Source organism: Hyposmocoma kahamanoa, unplaced genomic scaffold (genome assembly GCF_003589595.1).
Source record: "Hyposmocoma kahamanoa isolate Upper Pololo Valley unplaced genomic scaffold, ASM358959v1 210, whole genome shotgun sequence".
Classification (NCBI taxonomy): domain Eukaryota; kingdom Metazoa; phylum Arthropoda; class Insecta; order Lepidoptera; family Cosmopterigidae; genus Hyposmocoma; species Hyposmocoma kahamanoa.
The window spans coordinates 3,067,035-3,081,894 of NW_020653731.1; the positions used below are offsets into that span (position 1 = coordinate 3,067,035).

The window sequence follows — 14,860 nt, forward strand, 5'->3', positions numbered from 1 at the left end:
ATTGCTTAGTCCAAATAAATACATTTTGCTGAAAAACCTCTGCTAAAACTGGGAGATAGCTTAAGCAGTCCCAACTATAGTAACTTTAGTGTTTATTGAAAGTAGTAAGTAAGGCGATTAACACACTGCACCGCGCCCCGCGACGGAGCACGGAGCTGCGTTTTTTAACGTTGTACTGAAGTACCTCAGTTTGTGTGGAAAACACGCGCCGTTGAACACATTGACAACGCTTCTCCGCGAGGAGGGGCGCGGCGAACCGCAGGCTATGGCACACTGCGCTCCGCACTACCGCGCAGATTTTTAATCAATTTGTGTCTATTCCAGTAATTGTCGTTCGGATGTTCCCTAACAAATAGTCAAAGGATTCAGTTGACATTCGTGTGTAGTTGAAAAATTAATCTTCATATTTTCTTAAATCTTTGTAATGAAGTTGAATGATAAAAAATAAAAAGACATCGAAGATAACATTTCTTCGATGTCTTTTTATTTGAGTAAACAAAAACAATCGACAGTATAACTGCACCGTTCTGAATGAGTTCTGTATTATTAACCATTCTTGTCAAAGAAGGAACTCAGCTACAGGTGCAATCACTACGGCGATCAACTACGAAGCGAGTACTTTGAGTCGCGCGGGGCCGCTAGACCGCTGCCTGCTGACGCAGATCCGCGTCTCGCGCACCATCGCGGGGCGCGGTGCAGTGTGTTAGTCGCCTTATAATGCTGTCCTTACAAAAAGGCCTTAATATTGTTTTTAACTAATATGAATATGAACTATTTTTTTTGTGATTCTTATCACGAATATTGTATTCGCAGTCAAGAGCATTCCAAGTTAGACGCTTTGGAATTTTCACCGTTCGCAAGTGGCATAGAATTGAACTTAAATCTTAACTTGAAGTACTCATAACTTTACGAACACTCCACTTTTCTCACAGCCCCATCAATCATCATAGTTGATACGGGTCGAATAAAAAAAATTTAAATTTCATATCGATGCCTTACTTTCTCAAACTCGTATTTTATAAAGAGTGATTATTCAGGAGATGGCAAAATGTTTTTTAATACAGTTGCTCAAAACGTGGTATTTTTCGCACTACAAATCGTCCGGAAAGTTGGATTTCTCGCACTAGTGCTTTTTACTTTTCCATTTTTTTTTAAATTTACTGTTGTTTCAAATCTTAAGCACAGAACTAAAGAAGTTGTATATTTATTTAATATTTATGTGCTTTGTGACGTAAGTCATTCGTCATTAAAACTTATATTTATTTACAAATACTATATAATGAACGTATCGAGTGGAGGTCTCTGCCTACCCCTGAATGGGTGACAGGCGAGATTTTTATGTATATATTTGTTTTATGTATTACAGATAAATTGTATCTCACTACCGTGCACGGGTTCCTAAAGAAGTTTAAACAAAAGTACCAGGACTTCATAATAAGAAAAGTGGTTACAGACCGATATTACAGAAAATAAACCAAAACAGCACGTTAGAACTATATTTCCATAGACTTTTAAATAATGGTTGCAGTGGTTGTATTTCATTATTTTAATTTACTAGCAGAAAATGAGTTTTTTTTAAATACTGTTTTATTTTACTTTCAATGTAGTTTTTTCGCAAATGTATTAAAAAACGTCGTTTGATACACGTGCGGATTTGTCATTTTCACATGCCTCGAGACTCGTGAATAATGACTAACTTTCCGCACTTGTATCAAAAATAACTATTATTTATTTTAAATTTCTTATCAAGGGTGTTAATTTGGATGCATTACTTTAAGAAACTTTGTGCTTTAAGATACGAATTTGAGAAAGTAAGGCGACGTTATGCGCAATTTCTTAGGACAGCAATATAAACGAGTAACAAATTTATAAAAGGAATTGTTTTAACAATTGCCCATCTCAATGTTATTGTATACTTAATAATGCATACTTTAAAGTGTAATAAGTATACAAGGTGTCTAAAAAAGGTATAGTAAAACCTTTTACTATAGATAAAACAGATATTTGGTTCCTATCCGTTATCCGGCCATAAGATAGCAACCAAAAATATATCCAACAAATATATTATATTTCCCGAACCGGTGGTCAATATCAAATAAATCTGAAATATACCTATCATAGTTTTAAAAAGATTTTATATAACATCTTTAAAACCTCCTGTATATATAAAGTACCGTAATATAACATGCTATGTAATAAATTTTAACATATATACACAGATATATAACAATATAATATGCGATAGAGGTAAAAATGTAGTACTAAAGTTTTGTTCATAATAGTTATGTAATATTTTCAACAACGCTTAAAATTCAGAAGGGACTGTTGCTTACGAAACAATGGCAAAACGCATATCGTGACGTAATTTTAAAGGACAGTAATTAAACTGGGTACATTGATAAGCTATTGTTAGTAATAGGTACTCTATTTATTTCATTTCAATATCATTTTTCAGTCGTTATTATCCCACTGCAGGCTAAAGGCCTCCTTTATCTTCCTCCATTCATCGCGATTTAACGTAGCCACACACGGATTTTGTATGAGCATCTACCTCGTCACGCCATCTCTTTCTTGGTGTTCTACGTCTCCGTTTTGCATTTGGTGGGAGCCACTCCATGGTAGTTTTTGCCTACGGCTAACAAGCAAACGTGTCCGTCTGCCGAGTCAGTTCCATTTAAGGCTGAAGGCTTTTTGATCAATTTGTTTTGGAGCGCAGTGTAATGTACCGCACGGCTCGACAGTGTTACTCCCAAGATATAGATGACGAATAATTGTATGCGTGTTGGTCTTACCATTTTAGATATTCAACGTTTTATTTTGACGTAATAGTCGATACTACCTCAGCTCGAATTACATTTTTTCCCGTATTAATACGGTTCATTTTGATCGAGCCGACCGGCAGGGACACTGCTTTTATTTCAGAATTTAGTTTTTTTTTATAAACGAAATTAAATCCATTTCAAAAAAGTGTTCTATTTAGTTCAGTTGACATTAAAAAAATCATTGGTATAAAAGTACCTATTGAATACAGCGGTTTTCTTGTAAAATCTCGAGGTAAATTTTTGTTTTTTTTTTTTTCTATGGTGAACATTTTTAGGAATCGTGTTTTCACACCGTATAGCAATTTTACTATTTTTTTTTTTCCAAGGTGATTAATTCAACATTTTTACTGTTATGCTGAATCAACCAAAGCCATTTGAATTTGTATAACTTCAGGTGGAGTGGAGTCATTTGCCTGCCTGATGTTGTAGGTTTAAAATCCTTTAATTTGCCACTCTTACATTTTTGCATTACTTTTATATCACAAAATTTAAAATGCAACAGTCCCCAATCAAAGAAGACAATTTTTATTTCAAAATAGAGTGCGTTAGTCGGGAATGTAGGTGAATTATTCATATATTTTATTTTTAAAATTTCATTTATGAAAATATAAAGTGGGTAGTGACTGAATTTAAAAAAAATGTACATATAGGCCCTACTGCTTATACCTCAAGACGATTATTTTTGTAGTTTTTTTTAAAATTATATTTAATGTGAATGTTACTAGAAACAAATGATGAAAACAACGTGAGTGACGAAATAGAAAAACTTAAAATGGCAGCTATTAATTAGTTTTACTATTAGACACGGGAAATGTTTATTTGGGCAATTGGACGAGAAATTATGTGTTATGAAATTTTGGGTATCAGAAGTAATCCTGGGGGCCTACTATGAGCTTATAAGCGGCCAGCCAAGTTCCATGCAATTCACTTGACGTGGTAAAACTGAATTGCTTAAATTCGTATCATGACCTACACAAAGTTGAACGCGGGAATGGCATGGCCGGATGATGAGTGTGTGGATGATGTTTACTTTTTAAAGGTTAATTATTGTCTCTGGCTAGCTAGGTGACATCGAACAAGAGCGTAATGGAACTACATACTATATCATACAAAAGATATAGACAGATTTACTATACTGGGAGAGTTCAAGCACTATTAACCGATAATTATATTTTTTTATTAATTTTATTATTAACTATACTTACTACGTTGTTTTGTAATATCAGCAATTTGTCTTATGACACAATTACATTTCATGTCTAGTCATTATCATTGAAATTAAGGTGAATTTGTAATTTGATAACATAATTGGAACGTATCTTGTATTCGTACTTTTTCATTTATTGCATTTAAGTCAAATTTGGCACTATTTAAAAGTTATTTTACGATTTTCGGTAAATAAAATTATTAAAATGAATAAAATTCCATTTAAAAATTGCAATTACATTCATGCCAATAATTTATCAACAATACTTTAAAGATTGGAAAATCGAACTAAAATTTTAAAAAAACGGTCAATAGTTAATAGTACTTATTCATTGATAATTGGCTATATATAACCTATAAAGATAACAAAAAGTGATTAAACTGAAAATATAATAAAACTTAAACGAAATTTCTTTAAAATGGAACAAAACCTAAAAAAAATTTAGTCACGGAGTAAATTTTTTTGAATTGCTTATTTTTACAGATGAGACCGCCATTTGCATTGCAAATGGCACGTCATGATACGATTTTGCTATGAAAGAAAAGGTGAACGGATTTCGAATGGGGATCGTAAACTGCACTGAATTGTTTTTGTGAGATCATAGTACGAATTTGACAGGCAATCCACAGGCTTAAATAGGATTGCTCTAAGAGCTCTTAATGGTCCCCTGTGGCAACATTGACATAGCGCTATGTAGATCTAAAGCTGCACGAAGCCATTTATTGATGGTTTTCTAAATTAGCTGCCTACCTCAAAAACACCTATAGTATCAATCGTAATTAGACATCTTTGGGGAGAGCCTGATTTGCCTGATTTACTGGAATCTATTATGATTGGTCCGTAAATAACTTAAATTAATGCTTACTGTGCAAAAATGAGAGTCGTAGCCATTGAAATAACAAAGTGACCTTTAAAACCTCACCTGTAAAATTGGATCTTGTGAAGAACCTTTTACAAATGCTACATTCGCGCTTTTGCAGTATCCCCGACAATATCCAAAATGTAAACAAAGAAATGTCATTATCAAATCGTGAACGCAGGTCTGCCAGACTTTCTATTTTTAACGGAATTGGAAAAGTGGCAGGTTCATTTTCTACAATTTTAATTATACATTAAAAAATATTAATAATAAATAAAAATTTTAAGAACAACATACAATAAATTAACAAACGCACTTCGGAGACAAGATAACACGAATGACATCTATGAGACGATTAAATAAATGTTTTTGATCCCCATTGTGTTACCATTATCATAAAATTATTTACGACTTTAAAACGTCAAAAATAGGAAACTATTAATTTAAAATGTATTTTTTGCTCGGTTATCCCTTTTGTTTACATTTTGGACATCTAATTATGATTCATACTATAATTTATCAAGACAATTAAAAAAATATATTTCATTTTCAACGCCTTTCCTTTCTTTGTACCAATAAGTAAACCATGTAAATATTACTTTTAAAAAATGTACAGTAGACCATGACGTTTGATTGTACAGTAGACGATGACGTTTGATTATACCGTAGACGATGTTGGTTTGGTGCGGTCAAAAAAAGAACCATAGAGTAGAAGTACAAAATTAAGTTACCAATGTATGCAATACTGAAATTATACGTGCTCTTCATCTTAATACGGTACGTACTTTGACAAAGCACTGTCTGATTCATAAATTATTTGTTGTACACGTGTAATAGGTCGTAGCGTATGCAAAACGACTTAAAGTCGGTTTTAATTATTAAAAGAATATAAAAAATAATTCTCCAGTCACCACCCACGTCTTTAGAATGACGTATCTGTGATAATAATTTTTTTATGTACATTTCAACAACAAGTTATTTTAACCGAAACATCTATATAACAACTTCTACCTCACTATGTATAGATAAGTGATGTACTCTGTTATTTTAAAAAAGACCTATGTACATTTTACAGGATTTCTTCACATAATTTTGTTTCAATTCCACATTCATACATATTATGTATACATACATACCGTTAAGCCTGTGGCCCAATGGGGTAGGCAATGGCAACAATCTCAGCTTGCTAAGACTCACGTCTTTCTTTGATCTAGCTATTGTCCCTTGCGATCGGTAACAAATATTCCCGCAGCCTTATTCAATAAAATTCAAAACTATCATTTTACAATTCATGAACCTTTTCAATAACTTTGAAAGTACTAATTCATTCTACCAATTACATAACATGTCTAACAAACGGTAGTTTCTCACGTACCTAAATTTATGAAATAATTTCATTTTTTAACTAATATACATTTTATTTTGAACTTTACAAACCTACATACTATCACGCTTGTTTAAATTAGGTAGGCAGAGGCGTGCCTCTCCGCTTGTTTCCTTTTTGTTTAATGTAATATTTTCGACGTAAAAAAATATACTTTAAGGTCTTTTAGCCAATTCACAAATGTTATTTGACGTTCTTTTTACATGCTATATCGTGAGAGACTTATTTATTTTTGCTTTCAGTGTTTCATTTCATAGAAGTAATTTTTGTATAATACAATGTAAATGAGTTCAATAAAATATTACGCATTCATGGAAATAATAGCAAATAATCTGGACACTTACTGAAAAATATTTTTTTTAAATAAGTGATCAAGAAATAAAATATACATTAAAAAAATGGAAATTTAATAAACGAGATCGTATATTTATGATGGAATGTCCTACATAAACACAGAATCATAACTTATTTGTAATACGAGTAGCGTCGTTGATTTGTACAGCCAATTATCTATCACAGAAAAATTGGTGGCACTATGCTCGTATATTACTTTGTGTTATAATTAAAGACGTCACTAAATGACTAACATTTACTGACAATACTGTCAAAATAGTGATTTCCGATTGCATGGTGTTGATACTTTTGACAGCTAAACTGTACGTGTACTATTCGTTTCTTATTGTGTATGTAGAAATGGTAGCTCATATTGTCAAGTTAGGAGTTAGTCATGTTTTGTATAAGTGCAATAGCAATTGGCTTGGTAACCGCAGACCTTCAATGTACAAATACTAAAGAGAACTGTGCACTAGGCTTATATTTACAGTCAACACGTAAAACAGTCTAGACTGTTCGGTCCAAGGAATTTTTTAAAAATTACCAGGAGCACAGAACTTTCTAAGAAGCTCAGCAAACACTCTTACAACGACATGTGTTAAATTCAAGCACTGATTCCGTGAACTATGGTACCAGGCAACAATAAACTCGTGCCGGTATTAGTCCTGCATGTAACATAGTCTACACACAATGTCGCTGAAGAAAATGTCAAAGCATGAAGTACCAGGAGTGCTGAGCTCCCTAGGAGAGGCGGCAGTCTCAGGATCGCGAGTGTGAAGTGCTGTCACGTTGCTGTCAGAAGTAGATGACCTCTTCTTCGGCGGGGGGCGGGGGGTTAGCGGGAGCGGGTGCAGCGTCCGGAGACCGCACTCGGAACTTGTCGGGGAGCTTTGGGTAGGTATTAGTTCTGAAAAGAGAACGTTGATTTTTGTTTTAAAAGCAAGTCTAATTAGCCATCAAAGCAGAAAGAGTAATTCCAATACGATAAAAACTGTTCTTGTATAAAAAGTGTAACCGTTAAGTGTACCAGGCGATTATTCTGAGATAAGAGATATCAAAAACCTTTAAACTGATATCGAAATTACGTTACCTAGCGAGTCAAATGACATCTATAACGTTTTTGAAATGAAACTAAAAATATCCAAAATATTAACGTTAAACGTTCTCATACATTTAATATGACATTCGTAGAGAGGCTGCTGTAAGGTCTCTGAATAAAGAAATACATTTCTCACAGATGGCGCTACGGCAAAAACGTCGTTAAAAACAAAAAAAAAGATCTGCAACAAACACAGAAAAATTCGTAAGGTCTGCTGCTGCGTTCCGTGGTTTAATGTGCAGAGCTTCTGGCACGGATCGCCTGAGGGTGCTGGTTCGCATCCAGCCGGATCGAATGAATTTTTCTTAGTGTTTCGATCTTTGTTATAATAATTAAATAACGAATTTTTATTTTTTAACTTGAATCCGATGGTTTTTCTTTCTTGTTCATTTACAAGTGATCATTCGGTATTGTTTGATTATTTTATAGGAGCGTGATATTTACGTTGTTACCTGGTGGCCTTGTTGGTCAGCTGTTGCGGCGAGGGCAGCGGCGCGGGCGAGCTGCCCGTGCGCGTATGGTGTACCACTAAGCCTTGTGTACCCTATACATTTAAAATCAGTTTACAACCAACTCAAGATACATGCAAAAGTTTGGAGGTATACAGATGAATTATTAACAAGCGTTCATGTCAACAGCACAAGTGTAGGAATAATGTGACTCTAAACACGAGAACGTCATTGAGTAAGTGTGACTGTGAAACGATGTCGGTTTCGCTTGCACACATTTTCGTTTGCCTATACTGGACACATAATGTTCCCTTTTTTAAAAAACCGTTCTTGCGCGAAATTGGAATTCCATTCAAAATTCATGGAATATTTTAAGACGCCATCTAGCGGCACAATATTGAACTATGTTGTTTATAACTGTCACTAATTCATCACAAGGAAACTAAATTATGATATTACTCATTCGTACACATCACATTAGATATTAGCATTCGATAATTCAGTCTACAAATAAACTAAGTGTGCAATCACTGTCTTTGGCATACTGCCCGTTTGTCACATTCGTAACCCACGAGTATGAGTCTGAAAAGAACTCGAAAACTTGGAATGATGAGGAACTATCACAAGAATCATTCAGCAAGACAGATGCACTGAGTTATGGGACGTTTGTTAATGCCAAACGAACTTAGGAAAAAGTCAGTACAACTATGGTAATTGTATACCTTATTGTTTTACACTGTCAATGCGTAATTTTCTGTCTCACTAACCATGTATACGGTTTCGAGTGGATCAGTGTGAACAAAGGTATTAAACAAACTTAACCTTTAACCTCTGAGCTGTAAAATTCGTAATGACTTGCTTATTGCATCATTAGTGAATGACATATGAAGAAACTATTCGATCGCACGAAGCGTTATGCTTCCACATTTATATGGCGAACGGCTATGGAGTGGAATTCCCTGCCTGCAGACTTGATCCCGTTATAACTTGGACCTTTTCAAGACGAGAGTGAATAGACATTATTTAGGTGTGCATGCTCCATCGTCGACCTCATCGTCACTTTCAATCAGGTGGGATGGAGGTCAAATGCACACTTAAAATTGAATAAAAAAAGAAAAAATCTTCAATTACTTTCGACTGAACTGGCTACCGGTACTATCTCAATTTTGACAACTTTACATTGACTTTACAGGTGATGAAAACAATCGTTTGCGTCATTTATATAGCATCTGGTTTATTATATAAAAATACGTAGTGTATGTGTCATAAAAATATGTAAAAACTACGTATTTTTATTTAATAAATCAGAGGGTATATAAATGACGCAAACAATTTTTTCCTTCACCTGTAAAGTCAATGTAAAGTAGTCAAAATTAAGATAGTACCGGTTGCCAGTTCACAGTCGATATACAACTTTCAATTGAAAAGCTGGAATTCCTTTACACTTTTCTGTTGAATGCTTAAAAAGGCTTTCAGAACCAAAAGGTCGAATAGTGGGTCAGGTATCTTAGGGCATAGACTGTACAATCCTCTTTACTTAAGCATATACTTATTCTTCTCTTGTGGAAAATAAACTCAGGGAGAGATACGTAACTTCTACAGAAATAAAAGACTACAGTTATGGGCAACATACACGACACTACTTCACAATAAATCTAACATAGTACGCCGTGATCAAGTCATGAGTACCACATACCAAGCGCGGCGCGGTTTCTACATCTATTCAACCATGCGAAATTGAAAGAATGGAATTTTATGTACATATAACATTATCATAGTAAAATAAGAGAAGTATTGTAACTCAACAAAATAACGACGCGGCTTGTATGTGTGCGCTACTACTGATCGTGTACGAACGCACACATTCACATAATAATGAAAGGCGCGTTGGGACGACCAGTGTTATGCAACGCGACTGCATTGCGAAAGTGTGCGTCAAGCCGGGCTGTTACGTTTGCATGGAGTTACCATACTTGTCTTATTATACTATGACATTATCAACCTATTATACGTCCTACTGCAGGGTACAGGGCTCTTTTAATGAGTTTCCAATGCACATTGAGGACTTCACACGTATGCCAAGACTTGTGAACCTTCTTCGATATTTAAGTAACTTAGAAATTATAGTCATAAGTCTATGCCATTCCGGTCTGATCGTGGGCCTCTTAATTGAGAAACACCATTTCTCCCTCGGTGTAGCCCTCCTGTGTACCGCTCTTCAATTTTATTTTGATTTACTAAATACACTTGAAACCTCTTAACACGGCATTCCTACCAATAAACACAAAACATTCTCTATTACAACTACCATTGTTGAACAACTGTTCATTGAAAAGGTAATCACAAAAATTAAAAAAAAAAACAGAACAAATGTTTTAAAACTTATAGAAACCGCTTATTACGACTTAGCTCGGTGTATGTAGCTCGTTAGCCTTGGTGAAAATATGCTCCCCCGATATTTATATGTTATTACAATGTACATCATTAGATTTACGACGTATAATATGTTAAATAGACAAACATGGTTACATACTAAAATGACTACATTTCATTCGGCGTTGCGTGCGTTGTATGCAAGTGGCATAACATTTTGGCCGCAAATTCGGAACGGTGGTGCATTTTAACGCCCAACGTGTGTCTTGTGTTGGGTGTATCCAACACAAGTCACACATTTAAGCGCAATATACGCACAAACCTTAAACGCACCAGCGCACCGTTGCGAATTTGTGACCTTTGTGTTGGACAAAAAATGTTAAAGGCGTTCACTCGACGCGAATAGTTATCGTGCCCGCGCGGAAATAGAGACGCGCCCGCATTCTAATAGTGCTAGAGTTGATCACAACTCTCGCACTGAAAATATGTAAAATATATGTTTTATTATAAATATTATCCGTTATTTGCTTTGACTTACAAATAAATGGACGACGGGTCTAATACAAAAACCACGAAAAAAATGTCCCAAGTCAACTTATTTAAACGTAGTAATATAATAATAATAATAAAAATCTTTATTTCAGACCATAAGTCCATAAGTGTTAGTATCATATAAAAAGAAAATCTTAAGCACTATTGTTAGTAAAAAATAAAAATGTACAAATAAAATAACAAACTAAACTAAAAAACCTCCAACGTTAGACATGTAGTGACGACCACCGGGCGACCATTGGTCCGTCCCAGTGGTCGGCGAACGCGGACAGGATGGTGTTGGGGCTGGCACGGATGCGGGCTTCGAGGGAGGCGCACCTCTTCCTCATGACAGCCGCAAAGCCGTCCGTCCGCGCCTCGGCAAACATGCCGGACGCGCTGCACCTCCGCGGCAGCCCCAACAACACCCGGAACGCGTTGTTATACTGTACGCGGAGTACGTCGTACGCCTTCTGCGTATAGTTCACCCACAGGGCGCACGAGTAAAAGGAGACGCAAAACGCTTTGAAGAGCGTTATTTTTACGTCCCTCGTACACCGCGCGAACCTGCGGGCCAACATATTGCATCGGACTGCCAACGATCTCCGCTCCCGCTCGATGTCTTCGTTGTCACAGAGGTTTTCGGTGACCCAGTGACCCAAGTACTTAAATTTGGTGACTGTCTTCAAAGGAGCGCCAGAGAGAGTGAGTGGTGGTACATTATAAGTTTTCGTACCAGCCTTAAAAACCATCAGCTCACTTTTACTAACATTGTACTTGAGTCCATGGACCACCGCATACCGTTCACAAAACTGCAAAAGACGCTTGAGAGCACCGATCGAGGGGCTCAACAAAACCATATCGTCTGCGTAGCTGATGTTATTCACGCAAATGCCATCAACGTAACACCCAATTTTAGTTTTGTTGAGCTCCTCGATCAGCTCATTCATATAAAAGTTGAAGAGCCGAGGTGAGGTTAACCCCCCCTGCCTCACTCCGCACTCCAACCCGTACTCGCCTGAAAACGAACCGGACCATCTCACACTGTTTTTCTGGTGGCTGTACCAAAACCTTAAGAGGGATGTGATCTCATAAGGCATGGTCGACTGTTGTTCGATCTTATCCCACAGCACGTCATAAGATACTAGATCGAACGCTCTGGACAAGTCGAGGTAGCACGCGAAAACCGGTGTTCTTCCAGCTGTATAGTACTGGACAGTGCGCTTCAGGCACATGATGGCACTCTCCGTAGACAATCCAGACCTGAAGCCAAACTGCGCGTCATTCAAACGGAGGTGCCCCTTCAAATAACCATCCAGCACACTGTCCAGCACCTTGGCTACAATGGTTGCTAATGAAATCGGCCTATAGTTGGACAGCTCAGAAAAATCACCGGTCTTATTCTTCACAATTGGGACCACAACAGTACGCATGAGATCGTCCGGTAAGTAACAGTGGCCCATACACAGGGTGTAAAACATTGAAAGAACCCTGGGCAAGTGAACACCTGCATGCAGCAGATGTTCAATGCTGAGACCATCGTGCCCCGGTGACTTACCCCTAACCATGGTTTTTATTATAGAAGCCACCTGTTTTGCAGTTATAGTTAAGGTAGTCTCAGATATGGCCCCAGCATTAAACACCCGCGCAGAAGGTCCCAACGGGGAAACCACTTTGAAATGACTCTGGAAGAGGTCGGCTATATCCTTAGGGTCTTGAACACCCGCGATAGTCGCGGGGGCACTCGTTTTGTGATTTAATTTATTTACAGCTTTCCAAAAGGGTCCAAAGCTTTTACTGCAATGATGTTGAGCAATTATATCATTCTTAATTTGCTGTTCGTGGTTTTGACACCATTTTAATTTAGCCTTAAACTGCTTCCTAGATTGGTACATCTCATCATAAAAATAACCCGATGAAGGTTTACCGTGAAGAACCCAGTCTTGGAAACATAACCTAGCTCTCCCATGAGCCCCACTGACATATCGGTTCCACCCCGTCACATAGTGCTTCTTTTTATTACTTCTTACATGAAAACAGGTCACCGCAGCCTCCGTTAAGATACCAATAATATCCTGATACAACCGTTGCAAAACTTGAAAATGATCATTATTGTTGCATATTTTATTACAACATTTACTAAGCTCATGAGGGAAATCTATTAGCTTTAACCTAGAGTTACAAAAATCGTGGTACTTTGATATCTGAGCAGAGTCACGGTCACCCCACATAATCTTATTATTATTACAAACAGATTTTAAAATTTTAGGCTTAATTAAATTAATATTACAATGCACTACAATGGGGAAATGGTCAGACCAGTACGAATCATACAAAATCGACGTACTTACAACAGTTTGCCTCGCAGCACCAGTTCCAATACAGTGGTCGAGCCACCGCCGGCAGCCATGCGCCTCGCTCACATATGTGTATGAGTCAGAGGGCAAGAGTTCCAAATCAATACAAGACCAACACTGATCCGCACAAAACTGTGTAAGTTCTACAGCAAACGGCTCCCCTGGATGGGAGTTGAAGTCACCTAATAAAAACACCGTTTCGATTTCCTGACTCTCAATTACCGCACTAATCTCCGCAAGACAATCCGTGAAATCGACCATGTTGTCACTACAGTCTGTCGGCATGTACACGGAAAATATCAATAATGCGCGATCCTGCAACGCTACCTTAATAGCAGCCAACCGAGCATTTTTACACTCAACCACAGATACTACGGCGGATATGTCTCTCCTCCACAATAGCGCTACCCCACCATAAGGCCGTCCTCGGAGTACACCTGCAGATGTATCCACAGCAGAGGTCCCCGTGAAAGCGAAACGATCATCGATGCTTCCCAAATAGGCCAAATCGTGCGGCAGCAGCCAGGTCTCCTGCAGCGCGATGACATCAGCTACTTTACATAGTTTTCTTACACACTCAACTGATCTAGCTATATTTTTACAATTAAAAGTCAAAAGTCGCATACTGGTCATGAGATATTAATAATCACGAAAGTTCTCTCCAATTAGTCATCGTTATCAGGCCCTTTGTACTTAAAATTGACAAAACGCCTATACGCTATTCCATCCGGCCAGAACTCTTCTGACATAAACAAGCTCAACTTATGTTTAGGTACAAATATTTTGTACGAGTCATAGTCCTTAGGCCGCTTCATGTTCATTTTTTCTATTGTTACGCATAAGCTAGTTTTGCGCTGAATGTATCTATTGATCTGACACACTGTCACTTCCTTTGATACATTATAAATATAAATTGGAATTTTCACTTCAGCGGCCTTAAAACAACCTTCCGCATCGGTAGCACTACCTCTATTTCCCACAAAGCGGTTTCTCAATTTTCTTTTTTGATAAACAATCCATTCATCATTTTTTTCTGGCTTCTTCCACTCGCCTTCGCGCACAATATCTGCTAGCGTTCTTTGTTTACGTTCACTCTCGCCGACAGCGCGGGCGGCCGCGCGACTCCGCTCCAACGCCGACGTAATATTCGGAGCGGGCGCAGGCACACGAGCCGGCATACGTGCCGGCGCAGGCGACGGCGGCCGCTGAGGCGGGGTCGTTGCCCGCGCCCGCTCCGAATATTACGTAGTGACATGTCAAGGAATATAAAAAAGCTAAATATGAAGCATTTGGCCAGACCGGCAAAATGATAGTGACGGAGTGAAGATATTTGTGTTTTCCATCCGTTACTCTCATCTCTGGACTGTATTCGCACTTTCCATCAGGCGCGGGGCAGTCATTTTGCCGAGTCACAATAAAAAAAAAAAAAAAAAAAAAAAAAAAAAC

General features: G+C 37.4%; 1 protein-coding gene across 1 annotated transcript in view; it reads right to left on the reverse strand.

The window, feature by feature from the left end:
- Positions 1–6,563: 6,563 nt before the first annotated feature.
- The window catches only part of LOC113227444 (rho guanine nucleotide exchange factor 18), a 54,875-nt gene continuing 46,578 nt past the window's right edge, over positions 6,564–14,860 (reverse strand). The window contains exons 28-29 of the mRNA XM_026460371.1: positions 8,157–8,248; positions 6,564–7,512 (exon numbers count right to left, since the gene is read on the reverse strand). Of these exons, the coding sequence (XP_026316156.1) occupies positions 7,401–7,512; positions 8,157–8,248 (204 nt within the window). The 3' untranslated portion in view covers positions 6,564–7,400. The remainder of the gene's footprint in view (positions 7,513–8,156; positions 8,249–14,860) is intronic.